General features: G+C 44.3%; 1 protein-coding gene across 2 annotated transcripts in view; it reads right to left on the bottom strand.

The window, feature by feature from the left end:
- Positions 1 to 5990, bottom strand: part of LOC129817162 (A-kinase anchor protein 12-like) — a 63866-nt gene extending 57876 nt beyond the window's left edge. For both annotated transcript variants that reach the window (XM_055872133.1, XM_055872134.1), the window contains exon 1: positions 5586 to 5990. In XM_055872133.1, the coding sequence (XP_055728108.1) occupies positions 5586 to 5702 (117 nt within the window). In that variant the 5' untranslated portion in view covers positions 5703 to 5990. The remainder of the gene's footprint in view (positions 1 to 5585) is intronic.
- Positions 5991 to 16732: the final 10742 nt, after the last annotated feature.

Here is a 16732-nt window from a genome sequence, read left to right as displayed (position 1 = left end):
TGACCCTGCTGGTCATCTATGAACATTTGAACATCTTGGCCATGTACTGTTCTAATCTCCACCCGGCACAGCCAGAAGAGGACTGGCCACTCCTCAGAGCCTGGGTTCTCTCTGTGTTTCTTCCTAGGCTCCTGCCTTTCTAGGGAGTTTTTCCTAGCCACTGTGCTTCTACATCTGCATTGCTTGCTGTTTGGGGTTTTAGGCTGGGTTTCTGTACAGCACTTTGTGACATCGGCTGATGTAAAAAGGGCTTTATAAATAAATGTGATTGACCTCCAGAAGCTACTTCCATTATGGTTTAACTGAATTATGTAATCAGGTGAGGCTCCTATAACATGAACATAGTCAATGAAAGGTTGAATCAAACTCTCATCGTTGCCTTTCCTTTGTGATCAAAGATCTGACAGGCCTTGATAAGTAATGCTATATTGTTGAATCCTATCCAGTCCTTCCACCCCTCAGTTGTAATGAAGAGAATAAGTTGGAACGGAGGGAGGCCTTGTGAGAGTATTGGGACCTAGCAACAGACTCCTACTCAGTCCAAACTCCCATTAACCCATAGCTGCAGATGAGAGAGGAGGTCCTCGATCCAACTAGCTCTCACAGTCTCATGTCAGAATGAGACGTTCATCTATGTTTCTCAAACGTCAAATATCGAAGTTGAGGCAAACATCACATTTTGAAGTGTTTAAGTTAAGGCAATAACTCTAAAATTGTGAAGTTAGGGTTAAGTTAGGGCTCCCGACTGATGCAGCGGTCTAAGGCACTGCATCTCAGTGCTAAAGGCATCACTACAGACCCTGGTACGATTCTAGGCTGAATCACAACCGGCCGTGATTGGGTGTCCCATAGTCACAATTGGCCCAGCGTCGTCCGGGTTTGGCCGGGGTAGGCCGTCATTGTATATAAGAATTTGTTCTTAACTGACTTGCCTTGTTAAATAAAAGAAATGAAAATATAAAAAGTTTAGGCTTTAACCCCAAATAGCCAAGGTAAGGGTTAAAGTTTGAGATATGCTTAAAACAGAAAATTCAAAAAAATGTCCTATTGCTGGATTCGAACCAGCAACTTTTGGAATCAGAGGCTTATTCCCCATCTGCCAACCCCATCTACAATCAAAAAATGGAATCTACCTGAAGGTAACACCCCTCACTGTTGCCCCTAGTGGCCAGTTTCCACGTCATCTTCCAACGTGTTCAGACATGGATGGACGTCGAATACTGACTTGTATCACGGGTGGCCTGGCTGCCTAGATCTCCCCATTAGACTCTTTCTTTACCTGAGTCCGTTTCCCTGTCTACCCCTGCTGTCATCAGGATCCTTTTAACCAAGGGGACCAGGAACAATCACCCGATTCATCTGTCTTTATGTCACCCTGGCAGGTCCCCATTTCACTCCACATCTCGGTCTCTCTATACCTCTCTCCTCCCCCTCTCTCATCCCTCCATCCCCCCACCCACCCAAAACACTCTTCTTCCTGGCTGTTTTGGGCTGGTGCACACTCAAGCCTGTCTCCCTCAGCCTATCCTCAATGGCTCCTCAATTTGGCTTTACGCTCTCTTCTCCTCCTCCCCCCTCCTCACCCACTCCCATCCCTTTTATGCCTGCCTCGTCCTTCAGTCCTAAACAGAATAATAAGAGTCATAACGGAGCTAGACCAGCCAAAGCTCATTATAAAAGAACGTATGGGCCTTTAAGCGATCTACTCATTACATTACATAACATTACCCATGTCAATGTTTATAATCACCCGCTACTGTGTTCTGCTGAGAGCAAGTGAATGGCCCTTTATTGTGAACTGCATGTAGCATGACACAGGCATGTGTAAAAGGTGTTTGTATGAATGCATGTATGTGCTTATGGATGGATGGTGCTGTGTAAGGAATGTTCATGCTCCATACATTTCTTGATTGACACAGGTATTGTGTGTCAGGAGCAAAACAATGTATTTAGTAGGGCTGGGAATTGCCAGCGACCTCACGATACAATATTGTCATAATATCGTTTTCCTATCGTCCAAAAATAATATTCTGATAAGTAAATATCGACACCCCCCCCATTACTAGTATTTAGGATCCCGCCTATTTTCGAGTAACCATATATCAAAAATCACGATGTTGTCACGCCTCCTTTTGAAACGGCTAGAATGGGCCGCTGTATTCCAGCTGCTACATTGTGATGGATGTTACATTTCAAGAACCCTCCCCACATGCCCGTAGAAGGGGAGCGCGTGGTAGTCACTCATTTCTGAATCGATGAAGGAAACAACTCCTCTGCTTGAACACGCAACAAAAAAATAAATGTTATGACATGCTCACCTACAGGCTATGGTAAAGTTGTGTGGCCGTATCAAGTGTGACCGATAGTCTGCAATTTGTCTTACGGTCGGAAGCCGAGCAGATGCCGTACCAGGCAGCGATGCAACCAGTCAGGATGCTCTCGATGTTGCAGCTGTAGAACCTTATGAGGATCTGAGGACCCATGCCAAATCTTTTCAGTCTCCTGAGGGGGAATAGGTTTTGTCGTGCCCTCTTCACGACTGTCTCGGTGTGTTTGGACCATTCTAGTTTGTTGGTGATGTGGACACCAAGGAACTTGAAGCTCTCAACCTGCTCCACTACAGCCCCGTTGATGAGAATGGGGGCATGCTCGGTCCTCCTTTTCCTGTAGTCCACAATCATCTGCTCTGTCTTGATTACATTGAGGGATAGATTGTTATTCTGGCACCACCCGGCCAGGTCTCTGACCTCCTCCCTTTAGGATGCCTCGTCGTTGTCAGTGATCAGGCCTATCACTGTTGTGTCGCCTGCAAACTTAACGGTGGTGTTGGAGTCGTGCCTGGCCATGCAGTCGTGGGTGAACAGGGAGTACAGGAGGGGACTGAGCACGCACCCCTGAGGGACTCCAGTGTTGCGGATCAGCGTGGCAGATGTGTTGTTACCTACCCTTACCACCTGGGGGCTGCCCATCAGGAAGTCCAGGATCCAGTGGCAGAGGGATGTGTTTAGTCCCAGGATCCTTAGCTTTGTGATGAGCTTTGAGGGTACAATGGTGTTGAACGCTGAGCTGTAGTCAATGAATAGCATTCTCACGTAGGTGTTCCTTTTGTCCAGGTGGGAAAGGACAGTGTGGAGTGCAATAGAGATTGCATCATCTGTGGATCTGTTAGAGCTGTATCCCCACCATCCCTGAGATGGTCTGGCTTCTCATTGCCACTGGGTGACAATCCTACATTTCAATATCATAAAGTTGGTATAACTATGTTATAACAGGTCATGAGGGTCTACTCAGTCAGATGGGCTGGATTATATGACATATGAGGTAAGCGAAACCTCACAGCATAAGGTAGGCTTAAAGACAACAGCAAACGTCTAAAGCTGGTTGGATTTGCATCCCGACCAAAACTCTTAACACATGATGGCCCTGACAGAGAAGGTCCTAGGCCAAAGGACAAAGACTCTGCCGTAAACATGCATTCAATGTTAGTTTAGTCACTAAAGGGCTGAAAAACTGTAAACGTTTGATTTACTTCAGGCTGAAACTGAATAGGTGTGTATGCAACTCATAGCTACTTCAGTGAGCAGTTGATCTCTTCCTGGTCTTATCAAGTTTAGAATGCTCTCTAATTCGATAGGTGGACATTAAACCAATCAGATGGGAAACCATCAAAATCATGACCTTCGTTGTCATTGCATAAAGCTGGCTCCTGTATCCAATCCTCCAACTTAGTTGGGTAAAAATGCAAGAAGTTACTCAAATTTGAGATTGGTGAGAAAGCAAAAATGTTTGAAGTAGCAAAGTAGCAAGTTGCTGGAATAGTCCTACAAAGCTGCTACAGCGGGGTACATATTGTCATCTGCAATACATACACGCCTATTTCTCTATTCTTGCTAAAATCACAAATCACAACACCCTCACTATTACACACCACGACATCAGGAGCAAACACAGCACACAGAAAAACAAGCTTGCAGGAATGCTTAGTTTGTGCTATACAGCTTCATCAAAATATAAGGAAAATGGAACTTTAAAAGTCTTTAATATTTACTATTCATTTGCTGTTCAGCATAGAAGGGTAATATTTCAATACTCTTTGATGTAGCTGTTGACCTTTGAAATTCAGCAAAATAAAGATCAACTTGACTTTTCACCTTCTGGCTACTGAAAGGTCAAGAAATGCATTATGTTTAAGGGTGCTTCAAAAACAGCAGGTGGCCAAATGTACAAAGCCATTAGCTGAAGTCCTCTTAAAGCTGAATTATTCATAACCTACAGAAGCGTTCACACAGAAGCAATATATCCATAGCCCATCTGGAGTCAGTGGGCCTATCTCCTCTTATCTTACAGTAGAACAAAAACATCACTGATGCCTATCCACAGCTCCCAGCTGCAGAGTGTATCATGTTGTACACCCACTATGCCACGCCTGGCTTCTAGAACACCAGCCAAAATAAAAGAAGGATTGTTATGACTAATTAAATGAAGGTGTGTGTGTGTATGTGTGTGTGCGCGTCGGTGCGTCTGGATCTTAAGTCAGAACCAGCCAGGCACCCCCTTGGACATTTCCTGTGTTCTTGTTATTTTTCTTTTCACATGGTGCAAATTGAGACATGCCTTCCCAGCGCTGCTGAGTCTGGGGCACTGCACTGCACTGTCCACCACAGCAGAATCAGTGTCAGTCATATGGACCGTGTTGTCAACATGATACATAGTTCATTGTTCGCAATATAACATAGATGTGGCAGTTATGCACCCTACATACTAACATGGGACCAGCAAATTGTTAAATTAGTCAGCTATGTATGAGCTGGGACAAGCACATTGGAATCAAGACATAGCATTATCATGTGACACAAAAAGCTAAAAGGTTATTACTGGCCAATACCTTTATGATTTTCATCATTTTATCTCGGGTATCTTTGAATATGTTTCAAAAAGTGCAGGAAACTATCTAGATGTGGAGGCTAAATCTGAAGACCAAGACAAGCAGCTGTCAATCAACTTGGGGAGTGCCTTTCATTACAAGCTACAAAATATTGCAGCCTGTATTATGACTGCATGTGTGTTATGAATATGATTATAAGTGTTTAATAAATCTATTTTTTATTCTTCTTTTTATCATTCTCCATCATCATCAGATCCATGTATCTTAAACATTTATAAATGTTGTAATATTGCAGTAGGTTAGGCTGCTGTGGGCTATTGAAACGCACACAGAGACTGTTGATGCCGTGAGCCCATGGTATTGAGCCGTAAATCGTGACCACGGCAGACCACAGTTGGCGTTTTTATTACTGCGGGAGTAGAGTTTAGTCCGCTACTACAGCCTACTACAGACAGGCTAACTGCAGCGACCACAGGCACCTCATAGCATTACTCAGCAAAAAGAAAGTGGCACTGCATCGCAGCATCGTGGGTTTATGAATTCTCAAAAATATTCAACATTGATGCCCAATATTTTATACTTTATCTATCAAAATAAACTCAAATATGTTTATAAACCTGGGGTGTAGGCTAAGCCTGAGGGTAGTAGATATTGACATTGTCAGCTGTAAAGTGGCCATTACTGGGTACCATTGTTTTACCTTGGATTCGATGACGCTATCTCCCTCCGAAATCGAGTTCACCGCTGATCTCAGATTTTCGGCTGAAGCATCCTCTTGGCTCTTCCCGTCCCGATGCGCTGAGGTCTGTGCTCCCATCGCGAAAACCGCACTTATTTCACCTCTTTGGCTCCTGCTCGTCCGGAAACCACGGCAAACGCGATAAAAAGTAAAAAAGGTAGTCAGTGATAGCAAGCATGCATCCACGCGCCTAAAATGCGTCCTAGGACCGATCCGGGGAAGTCGAGCGCTCAAGTGATGAAACGTGAGGGGCAGCGAACTCTTTTAGGACCCCGCTCCTCCCCTCCCTACAACCTGGCAAAGGCCAGTGTGCAATAGCAAGCGTTGCATAATCATCTAATTTGGTAGCAGCATCGTGTCACTGTGACATTCTACCTGCAACACAGAGCGCGTTGTTTTCAGATCAGAGGGGAAGAGCATCTTTATTCTATTTTCCCTATTGTACTGTACCATATTTATTATTTATGCCTACGTTTTCTGCAAGTATTGGAAATAAAACAGTATCATATTGGATCCTATAGGCAGTGTCTTGGTCGGGCAAAAAAAAAAAAACGTGAGATGCATGCCAGCAAAGCCACTACACAACACTTAACTATGCATGAATTGCACTATAATGGTGACAAACGCTGCCCACAAACTGTTAGGGCCTACATAAAGCTGTCCCAACAGCAAGCTCAACACCTTACCACTGCGACACCTGGCTATCAGCGGAGCCTTGTTTGCAGCGAAACAGTTCATTCAGCCTCATTTACTGCCTTTTAAAAAAACATTGCTGATATGACTGACTTGCTTAAGTGGTTTCTACTGACAATTGAGATGTAGAAAAGAGTGCATGAGGGGACGACAAACAGATAAAAGGCAATATGTAATTTCATTTAAGACAATGAGCAATCTCGGACAGACGTAGTCAATATAACTATTTGTTCAGCACTTTTGAAATGTACACCGACAGAATTCAGAACATGGGCCGTTCTTACAGTGTTCTCCCTGTACACCAAGTCAGAACGGTAGGATACAATATTCAATGATTACATTTCTCAAAAACAAGTTGTAGGCTACATGTGCACCATCAAGTCAGAACGGTAGGCGAAATTAAGAGGTGAAAATAGAACAAATTATTAGAGTGAGGCACACGGGCCACACAGCATACATCTATTATTACTTTCTTAGCTTCAGTATACATATCCCCTTGGCATATGACATCATTTATGCAGCAGCATACAATACATTTTTGGACTCACGTTGTTGTGCTGTGCTCACTTGAACAGGAAGGTGGCGTGGCGGCCCTACTTAGGCAAACCTTGCCATCAAAGTCTGGCATTCTCTGGATTTATGGTGCTTTTAAGACAACTGGGAACTCTGGGAAAAAAACAGTTGAATCATGATGACATCAGTGATCTTCAGGTCGTAGATCTAGAAAGAGGCCCGATTTCCGAATTTACAATTCCGAGTTGGATGAAAGTTCCAAACTGTCACGCCTGCTCCCGCTCCCCCTCTCTTACGCTCGAAGGCGCCAGGCTGCCCATCATTACGCACACCTGTCAACATCATTACGCGCCTCAGCGCTTCATTGGACTCACCTGGACTCCATTACTTTATTGATTGCCTCCTCTACAATATATTAGTCTCTTCCTCAGTTTGATCCCTGTGTCAGTGTTATGTTTCCCTTGTCCAGAAGCTGTCCGTGTTTTGTTTCATGTCTGTTATTCATTAAATATTCACTCCCTGTACTTGCTTCGCATCTCCCAGCGTCTGTCCGTACACAAACGTATTTTCCCAGTCGTAGCTATTTTTTTCCATAGTTCCCAGTTGTCTTGAACTCACTAAAGTCCGATTTTGCAGTTCCGAGTTAACAGTTGTTTTTTTTTGTCCATCAAGATGTGGTTACGTTGTGCGGGTTCGAGTATCAGCGTTCATTTCAGGTTTGGCAGCTCGCCATACTGTAACATTTTGTTTGGAATTTCAGAATGTGCGAATTACAGGCCTCCTCAGCAAGTAACACCAAGTTTACACAAGCCTCGACCTATCCCAGATCCCCAGCACACACTGAAAACAAACAACCAAACAACAATGTATGAGGGGGAAACAAAACTGACTTTCATTGAGCCCATTATATCACCAGCAGTCCAGCACATAACATCTTAGTAAATCTGTTTAGGCTACTGGATAATAGCCTACTCCTTTATAAAATATGTATGAGATATCAACGTACAGTACTTTTAAGTTTTATTATAGATGAAGGGTTCATATACAGAATAACAAAAACATTACACGTTACACCTATTGACAATCTGTGGTTTGTAGGACTCTGATAGTATTGACACATGTACAGTAGGCCTGGTGCTGCATTCCCCCCGAATATGCCGATTTGGCAATCGCCTTCTGTAAAAAGAGGGCGGCCCAATTACCACCTCATCGACAAAGGGATTGTGCGATAAACCTCCAGGTGAACGCCGCACTTCCCAAAAGTCACGTGTATCCCCTGTCACAGGAGGAGACGGTGGCTATGGAGACATATGTCACCGAATCTCTGGGACAGGGGTACATTCGGCCCTCCACGTCACCTGCCTCCTTGAGTTTCTTTTTTGTGAAGAAGAAGGAGGGAGGTCTGCGTCTGTGCATTGACTATAGAGGTCTAAATTCCATCAGAGTGGGGTTCAGTTACCCGCTACCTCTCATCGCCACGGCGGTGGAGTCATTCCACGGAGCACGCTTCTTCACAAAACTGGATCTCAGTACCGCGTATAACTTGGTGCGAATCCGGGAGGGAGATGAGTGGAATACCGCGTTTAGTACCACATCTGGCCATTATGAGTACCTCGTCATGCCGTATGGGTTGAAAAATGCTCCAGCCGTTTTCCAATCCTTTGTAGACGAGATTCTCAGGGACCTGCACGGGCAGGGTGTGGTGGGTTACATCGATGACATATTGATCTATTCCGCCACACGCGCTGCGCATGTGTCTCTGGTGCTCAAGGTACTTGGGTGACTGTTGGAGCATGACCTGTACGTCAAGGCCGAGAAATGTGTGTTCTCCAAACAAGCCGTCTCTTTCCTGGGGTATTACATTTCCACATCTGGGGTGGTGATGGAGTGTGACCGCATTGCGGCGATGCGTAATTGGCCGACTCCGACCACGGTAAAGGAGGTGCAGCAGTTTTTAGGGTTTGCCAATTACTACCGGAGGTTTATCCGGGGTCTTTGGCAGGTGGCTGCTCCCATTACCTCACTGCTGAAGGGGGGGCCGTTGCGTTTGCGGTGGTCAGTGGAGGTGGACAGAGCTTTTGGTCGTCTGAAGGCGTTGTTTACCGATGCTCCCCTATTGGCACATCCGGACCCCTCTTTGGCATTCATAGTGAAGGTGGACGCGTCCGAGGCTGGTGTTTGAGCCGTGCTATCACAGCGCTCGGGCACGCCCCTGAAGCTTCGCCCCTGCGCTTTCTTTTCGAGGAAGCTCAGTCCGGCGGAGCAAAACTATGATGTGGGGGACCGGGAGTTGCTGGCCGTGGTAAAAGCTCTGAAGGTATGGAGACATTGGCTTGAGGGTGCGAAACACTCTTTTCTCATCTGGACTGACCACCGTAATCTGGAGTACATCCGGGCGGCGAGGAGACTGAATCCTCACCAGGCAACGTGGGCAAATGTTTTTCACCAGATTCCGTTTCACCATCTCTTATAGACCAGGTTCCCGTAACGCTAAGGCCGACGTACTGTCCCGTCTCTATGATGACGAGGAGCGGTCCATCGATCCCACCCCCATACTTCCGGCCTCTTGTCTGGTGGCACCGGTGGTATGGGAGGTGGACGCGGACATCGAGCGGGCGTCCCGGTTAGAACCTCCTCCACCACAGTGTTCAGCTGGTCGGAGGTACGTCCCGCTTGGTGTTCGTGATAGATTGATCAGGTGGGCCCACACGCTTCCCTCCTCTGGTCATCCGGGTGTCGATAGGATGGTGCGGGCTCTTAGGGGGAAGTACTGGTGGCCCACCTTGGCGAAGGACGTGAGAGTTTATGTTTCCTCCTGTTCGGTGTGCGCCCAGTGTAAGGCTCCTAGACACCTGCCTAGAGAGAAGTTACAGCCCCTACCCGTTCCACAGCGGCCTTGGTCACACCTGTCTGTGGACTTTCTTACCAATCTCCCTCCGTCACAGGGGAACACTACGATCCTGGTCGTTGTGGATCGGTTCTCTAAGTCCTGCCGTCTCCTCCCTTTGCCCGGTCTCACTACGGCCTTACAGACTGCGGAGGCCCTGTTTACACACGTCTTCCGGCACTACGGGGTGCCTGAGGACATAGTTTCTGATCGGGGTCCCCGGTTCACTTCCCGGGTTTGGAAGGCGTTCATGGAGTGTCTGGGGGTCTCGATCAGCCTGACCTCTGGTTTTCACCCCGAGAGTAATGGGCAGGTGGAGAGAGTGAACCAGGATGTGGACAGGTTTCTGCGGTCGTATTGCCAGGACTGGCCTGGAGAGTGGGCGAGGTTCGTCCCATGGGCCGAGATGGCCCAAAATTCACTTCGCCACTCCTCCACGGACCTGTCGCCGTTTCAGTGCGTGTTGGGCTATCAGCCGGTCCTGGTACCGTGGCAACAGAGCCAGACCGAGGCTCCTGCGGTGGAGGATTGGGTGCATCGCTCAAAGGAGAACTGGAGAGACGTCCAGGAACCCCTGAAACGGGCCGGTGGGCGACAGAAGGTGAGCGCTGACCGCCACCGTAGTATGGCCCCCTTGTTCGCACCGGGGGACAGGGTCTGGCTCTCGACCCGAAACCTGCCCTTCCGCCTGCCCTGCCGGAAGCTGGGCTCGCTGTTTGTGGGGCCATTTAAAGTCCTGAGGAGAATAAACGAGGTGTGTTATAGGTCACAGCTCCCCCCTACTATCGTATTAACCCCTCGTTTCATGTGTCTCTCCTCAGGCCGGTGGTAGCTGGTCCACTGCAGGACGTTGAGGTGCGGGAGGTCCCTCCGCCCCCCCCCCCTGGAGATCGAGGGGGGTCCGGCGTACACTGTACGTTCCATCCTGGACTCTAGACGTCGGGTGAGGGGCCTGCAGTACCTCGTGGGTCGGGAGGGTTGCGGTCCAGAGGAGAGGTTCTGGGTACCGGTGGATGACATCTTGGATCCATCACTGCTGAGTGATTTCCACCGCCCCGCGGATCACCCTGCGCCTCGACCTCCGGGTCGTCCTCGAGGCGCGTCGGGGGGGAATGTCACGACTTCCACCGAAGGTGGCGCCTCTCCCTGCTCGGGCGGCGCTCGGCGGTCGTCGTCGCCGGTCTACTAGCTGTCACCGATCCTTTTTCCTTTTCATTTGGTTATGTCTGTCTTGTGTTTCACCTGTGTTCGTTTGGGGTAATTAAGGGGGGTATTTTATCTCGCCATACCCTTTGGGTTTTTGTGCGGGATTGTTACGTTTGCTGTCATTTAGTTTGGGTTGAGTTTTCTTGTGTTCTGTTGAACAGGTGTTTTTTTCCTGGACGGTATCTGGTTGTTTTGAGGCTACTGTTGTAGTCCTGTTTCCTGTTCTTTGGACTTGTTAATAAAACGCCCTTGTGAAATTTGCTCTCTCCTGCGCCTGACTCCACACCCACTTCTCCTTAGGGAGATTATCTGACACTACTACAGTGACTGAAATAACTGCAACACTTATTAACAAAGAGTTGCAGTTATTTTCAGAGTGGGTGGCAAGAAATAAGTTAGCCCTAAATATTTCAAAAACTAAAAGTATTGTATTTGGGACAAATCATTCACTAAACCCTAAACCTCAACTACATCTCATAATGAATAATGTCATAATTGAGCAAATTGAGATTACTAATTTGCTTGGAGTAACTCTGGAGTGTAAACTGCAATTGGCTCAGAACAGGGCAGCACGGCTGGCCCTTAGAAGTACACCGAGAGCTAATATTAATAATATGCATGTCAATCGCTCCTAGATCAAAATGGAGGAGAGATGAATAACTTCATCACTACTTGTATTTATGAGAGGTATTGACATGTTGAATGCACCAAGCTGTCTGTTTGAGCTACTGGCACACAGCTCGGACACCCATGCATACCCCACAAGAAATGCCACAAGAGGTCTCTTCACAGTCCCCAAGTCCAGAACAGACTATGGGAGGCGCACAGTACGACATAGAGCCATGACTACATGGAACTCCATTCCACATCAAGTAACTGATGCAAGCAGTAAAATTAGATTTAAAAAACAGATAAAAAACACCTTATGGGACAGCGGGGACTGTGAAGCAACACAAACATGGGCACAGACACACATACACACGATAACATACGCACTATACACACACATACACATGGATTTAGTACTGTAGATATGTGGTAGTAGTAGTAGGGGCCTGAGGGCACAGAATGTGTTGTGAAATCTGTGAATGTATTGTAATGTTTTTAAAATTGTATAAACTGCATTAATTTTGCTGGACACCAGGCAGAGTAGCTGCTGCCTTGGCAGATAATGGGAAATTAATTCTGCTTTGAAAGTTGATAAACTTGTAAACTCACCTTTGAGAAAATGTCACTTGAATATCTTGGCGCTAAAGAGCTCTTCTTTGTCTACACCCATTCAGCATCGTTCACACCCTCTTAAGCCTTACCGCCACCCATCTCTTTAATGATTCACATAAAGGCCATGTACCAAACAACCAAAGATTTCATTACTAAAAGCTGGTTTATATCTTACTTCTATCAACAGTTATAGCAGTGACAAAATATTCGCCTTCCGACATCAATCTTGTCGTTATGAAAAAGTATAAACACAAAAACTACAGGCTGAATGACATCAGCAGCCTGGTGGTCAAAAATAGCATGACTAGTGTATTTTAACACCAATAAATCCACCCGTTTAAAAATGAATTTAATATACGTATGTCGATCTAGCAAACCAGGCAACTAAAAGCGACTTTCTAAACAATGTTTTTGTTTGTTTCTAGCTTGTTAGCTAGCTAGTTAATGTTAAGTTAGCTGGCTAGCCAGTTCAAATAATGGCGATATCATATAGCGGACGTCTTCACTTTAGATCATTTGTCTTCATTATTCTGGAAAATAAATCACAACAAGATCATTATTTACAAGTTAATGGTGAGCCATTTACAGACAATAGCTTAAGGTTGTGAGTGTGATGAAATATAAGCAGGGCATTCTACCGGATAATTTTAGAACGTGGACACTGTCTCGTTGGCCTAACATTATATCCTAATTTGACTTTAGTGCAGGTCATGTTCTTTAAACTGTCATCTCTGGTAAACACATTCTATATCAAATCAAATCCAAGTTGATTTGTCACATTCACAGGATACAGAAGGTGTAGTGAAACGGTTACATAGTAGAGTCTTTTGTTTAGACATGTAGCTAACTAGCTAAACAATGAACCATAATCCAAACTCATAACGTTACTCCCTGAATGAATCTGGGTAGGTATCTGGAAGGGAAGGGACACATTGGAAGGAAAGGGACACTCTTTTCTAAGCCTGTTGGGGATGGGGGCGCTGTTTAGACTATTTATGCTAATTGGGTAATTTTTGAAACGGCTTCCCAAAAAATCCTTGATCGTACAATATGCATATTATTATTATTATTGGATAGAAAACAGTCTATAGTTTCTATAGGAGTTGAAATTTTGTCTCTAAGTGGAACAGAGCCCATTCTACAGCAATTTCCCTGACATGGAGTCAGATTTCAGAAATTTTGGCCACTGTTCTGGAGTCAGTTAAAACGGCACTGATTTTGCTATGACTATACGGACACTTCTTACGTCTTCCCCTGGATGCCTTTACGTGATGACGATTCCAATGGGGTCGATTGCGCGTTCACAGGCACTACAAATGAAAAAACCCTGTAGCTAGCAAGTCTTTTCTTGCTGCGTAACGCGCGTGGAGAACACCGACCCTCTCCTGTTCCAAGCGTTAGTTTAGCCTGTTATATTTCTCCGGTCATCTTTTCACTCGTTATAGGAGTTAAAAACATCATAAGGTAGTTAATTTAAAGCGTTTTATAGCAATTTATATCCGTTTAGTGCGATTTTGGGACATTTATTTCTTTAACGCTGTGAATAGGTGGGCACGCTTTCAGTTCATCCCGAACGCAGTTGGCATTTTCACATGGCAAGAGGACAGCTTTCCACCAAAAGACGATTCCTCCCAAGAAAGGATCCTTTGCCCAAGATACTGATGGAAGAACAGCTCAAGGTAGGACATTTTTATTATGATAAATCGTGTTTCTGTCGAAACATTTTAGTGGCTTAGGACGCCATGTTTTTTGACGTAGCTTCGCTTGGCGCAAACTGTATTGAAAAGTAAGGATAAATTAAAAAATGTAATAACGCAATTGTATTAAGAATTAAATTGTCTATCAATCCCTGTCCACCCTATATTTTTTAGTCACGTTTATGAGTATTTATGTATAAGAGTAGATCACTGTCTAAGTGGCGCAAGGACTTTTTCTTTACCAGCTTGTCTACATTTCACATTGTCTAACCATGATTTTGGTGGCTAAATATAAACATTTTCGATCAAACTGTATATGCATGTTGTAATGTGATGTTACAGGAGTGTCATCGGAAGAATTCTGAGAAGGTTAGTGAAAAAATTAATATCTTTTGGCGATGTTGACTTTTATCGCTCACTTTGGCTAGAATCAATGCTGGGCTGCTAATTGCTATGTGCTAAGCTAATATAACGATTTATTGTGTTTTCGCTGTAAGACACTTAGAAAATCTGAAATATTGTCTGTATTCACAGGATCTGTGTCTTTCGATTCGTGTATGCTGTGTATTTTTACGAAATGTTTGATGATTAGTAAGTAGGTAAACACGTTGCTCTAAGTAGTTTTTCTATTCCATTTGTGACGGTGGGTGCAATTGTAACCTATGCCAAATACCTGAAATATGCACTTTTTTCTAACAAAACCTATCCCATACCATAAATATGTTATCAGACTGTCATCTGATGAGTTTTTTTGTTGGTTAGGGGCTATAAATATCTTAGTTTAGTCGAATTGGTGATGGCTACTGGTGTTGGTGGACAAATAAAAGATGGTGGATTATGCTAATGTGTTTTTAGGTAATAGATGTACATCTTTACATATTGTGTCTTCCCTGTAAAACATTTTAAAAATCGGACAAGTTGACTGGATTCACAAGATCTGTGTCTTTCATTAGCTGTATTGGACTTTAATGTGTGAAAGTTAAATATTTAAAAAAAAATTTTTTTTGAATTTCGCGGCACTGGTTTTTCAGTGGGGGGGGGGGGGGGGGGGGGGGGGGTGCCACTAGCGCCACGCTGATCCTAGACAGGCTAAGCAAACAGGTTCAATAAAGGTAAAAAACGTTTACGTTCAAATGCTTCTCCTGTGAAGTAATGACGCGCGACATATGCCTAGTTTCCTGAAATGAGTCAAATGTTGTGATCACTACATCCGATGAATTTGGATACTGCTTTAAATCAGAATTATGCAACTGTAACGGATGTGAAATGGCTAGCTAGTTAGCGGTTGTGCGCGCTAATAGCCTTTCAATCGGTGACGTCACTTGCTCTGAGACCTTGAAGCATCGTTACCCATCGATGCTATCAATACATGTTGATAATTTAATTAATGTGCTGTTTGTAAATACCCTGGTAGATTGACTGATAACCTGAACCAGGTTGTAGACATTGGTTACAGTTTGAAGCTTTTTTTTTTTGTTGGCAGCTTGATGAAAGCCCATCAATATTAAGGTCACTCAGAAAATATACCTCTCTGTTGATATCACATACATTATCATTTCACAAATATTATCCAGACTGACTGTTAGCACTTGGTGGTCTATATCAACTTTCCACAAGAATGGGCTCCAGGTGAGGCGAGGTGAAGTGAACCTGTAGCCATATTACTTCAACAGTATTTAACATTAGATCCGCTTTACAGGAATGTGGCTCTGAATATAGACCCCAACACCACCCCTGTTGGCATTTCTGTCTTTCTTTCGGTTCGATGTTATAACCATGTATTGCTACCACTGTATCATCAAAGGTATTGTCTAAGTGAAAATCAGAGATAGTCAGAATATGAATGCAATCTGTTACAAGCAAGTTATTGACTTCATGGACCTCGTTTCTTAGGCAGCATATGTTAATATCGGCTATTTTTAGCACTTTTCTGGGTTGCTTGATTGTTTTTTATGCTTTACTGGGAATCAGAACTAGACTTACTCATGTTATTTACATTGGAGCTGATAGAGCAGGGTGAGCTGCACACGGTGGTCTTCCTACTATGGCACACCGCCTCAGTGTTAACAGTATAACTCTGGTTCAAAGGCTCATGATTACTGCATATAATAGCTGTAGGATCAACAGAGGTATTCAGGGCCATTAGGGGGACATACTTTAAGTTACTTCCATTGTGTCTGCCAACGGCACTAGGAACCCGTACATTTGATGCAGCATTATGACGACTCATTGTCACAATGGTAGGGATTAACAGAGCTGGTCTTGGGTCATTGTTTCAATGCATCCTTGATTTGGATGGACTCCGTCATTCTTGTAGAGTATCTACTGTTTCCAGAAGGTGTCAAAGTTATCTATAAAAGTGATTCCAATAAAAAATGGTATTGTACATTACTGCCTTGATGTTGCTGAACCCCAGAAAGAATGGGGATCCTTAATAAACACAAAGGTTTTATCAAATCATTTTTGTAAAAAAATATATTATTTCTAAATCCTGCCACCATACATTATTACTGTGCATTATAACTATTTGAAAGCGCATAAAACAACATGACTGTCAATGGCAGCCTAAAATGGTTGGTTTTCAAAATGTTACAGCTCTTTAACAGTTTAAGCTACAGACACTAGATCAACTGTAAAAAGGTCTTACAATTACATAAGTATTTATGGACTATATAATGATTTAAAAGTGCCTACATTTGCATGAAAGGAATACATTTACCACAGTACCTAACTTACCCATTATGTATTTTCTGAATAGTCACAGGTAAATGTGACTGCCTTGCGTGCCTTGATTTTAAAACAGTTAACATATTAAAGTAAAGCTGAAATATGTAACTTTTTTGGTGACCTGACCAAATTCAAATATAAATGTGAGTTATAGATCTGTCATT

This window comes from Salvelinus fontinalis, chromosome 20, assembly GCF_029448725.1.
Source record: "Salvelinus fontinalis isolate EN_2023a chromosome 20, ASM2944872v1, whole genome shotgun sequence".
Classification (NCBI taxonomy): Eukaryota; Metazoa; Chordata; class Actinopteri; order Salmoniformes; family Salmonidae; genus Salvelinus; species Salvelinus fontinalis.
The sequence above is the reverse complement of the archived record's forward strand: the minus strand, read 5'-3'. Positions and strand labels throughout refer to the sequence as shown.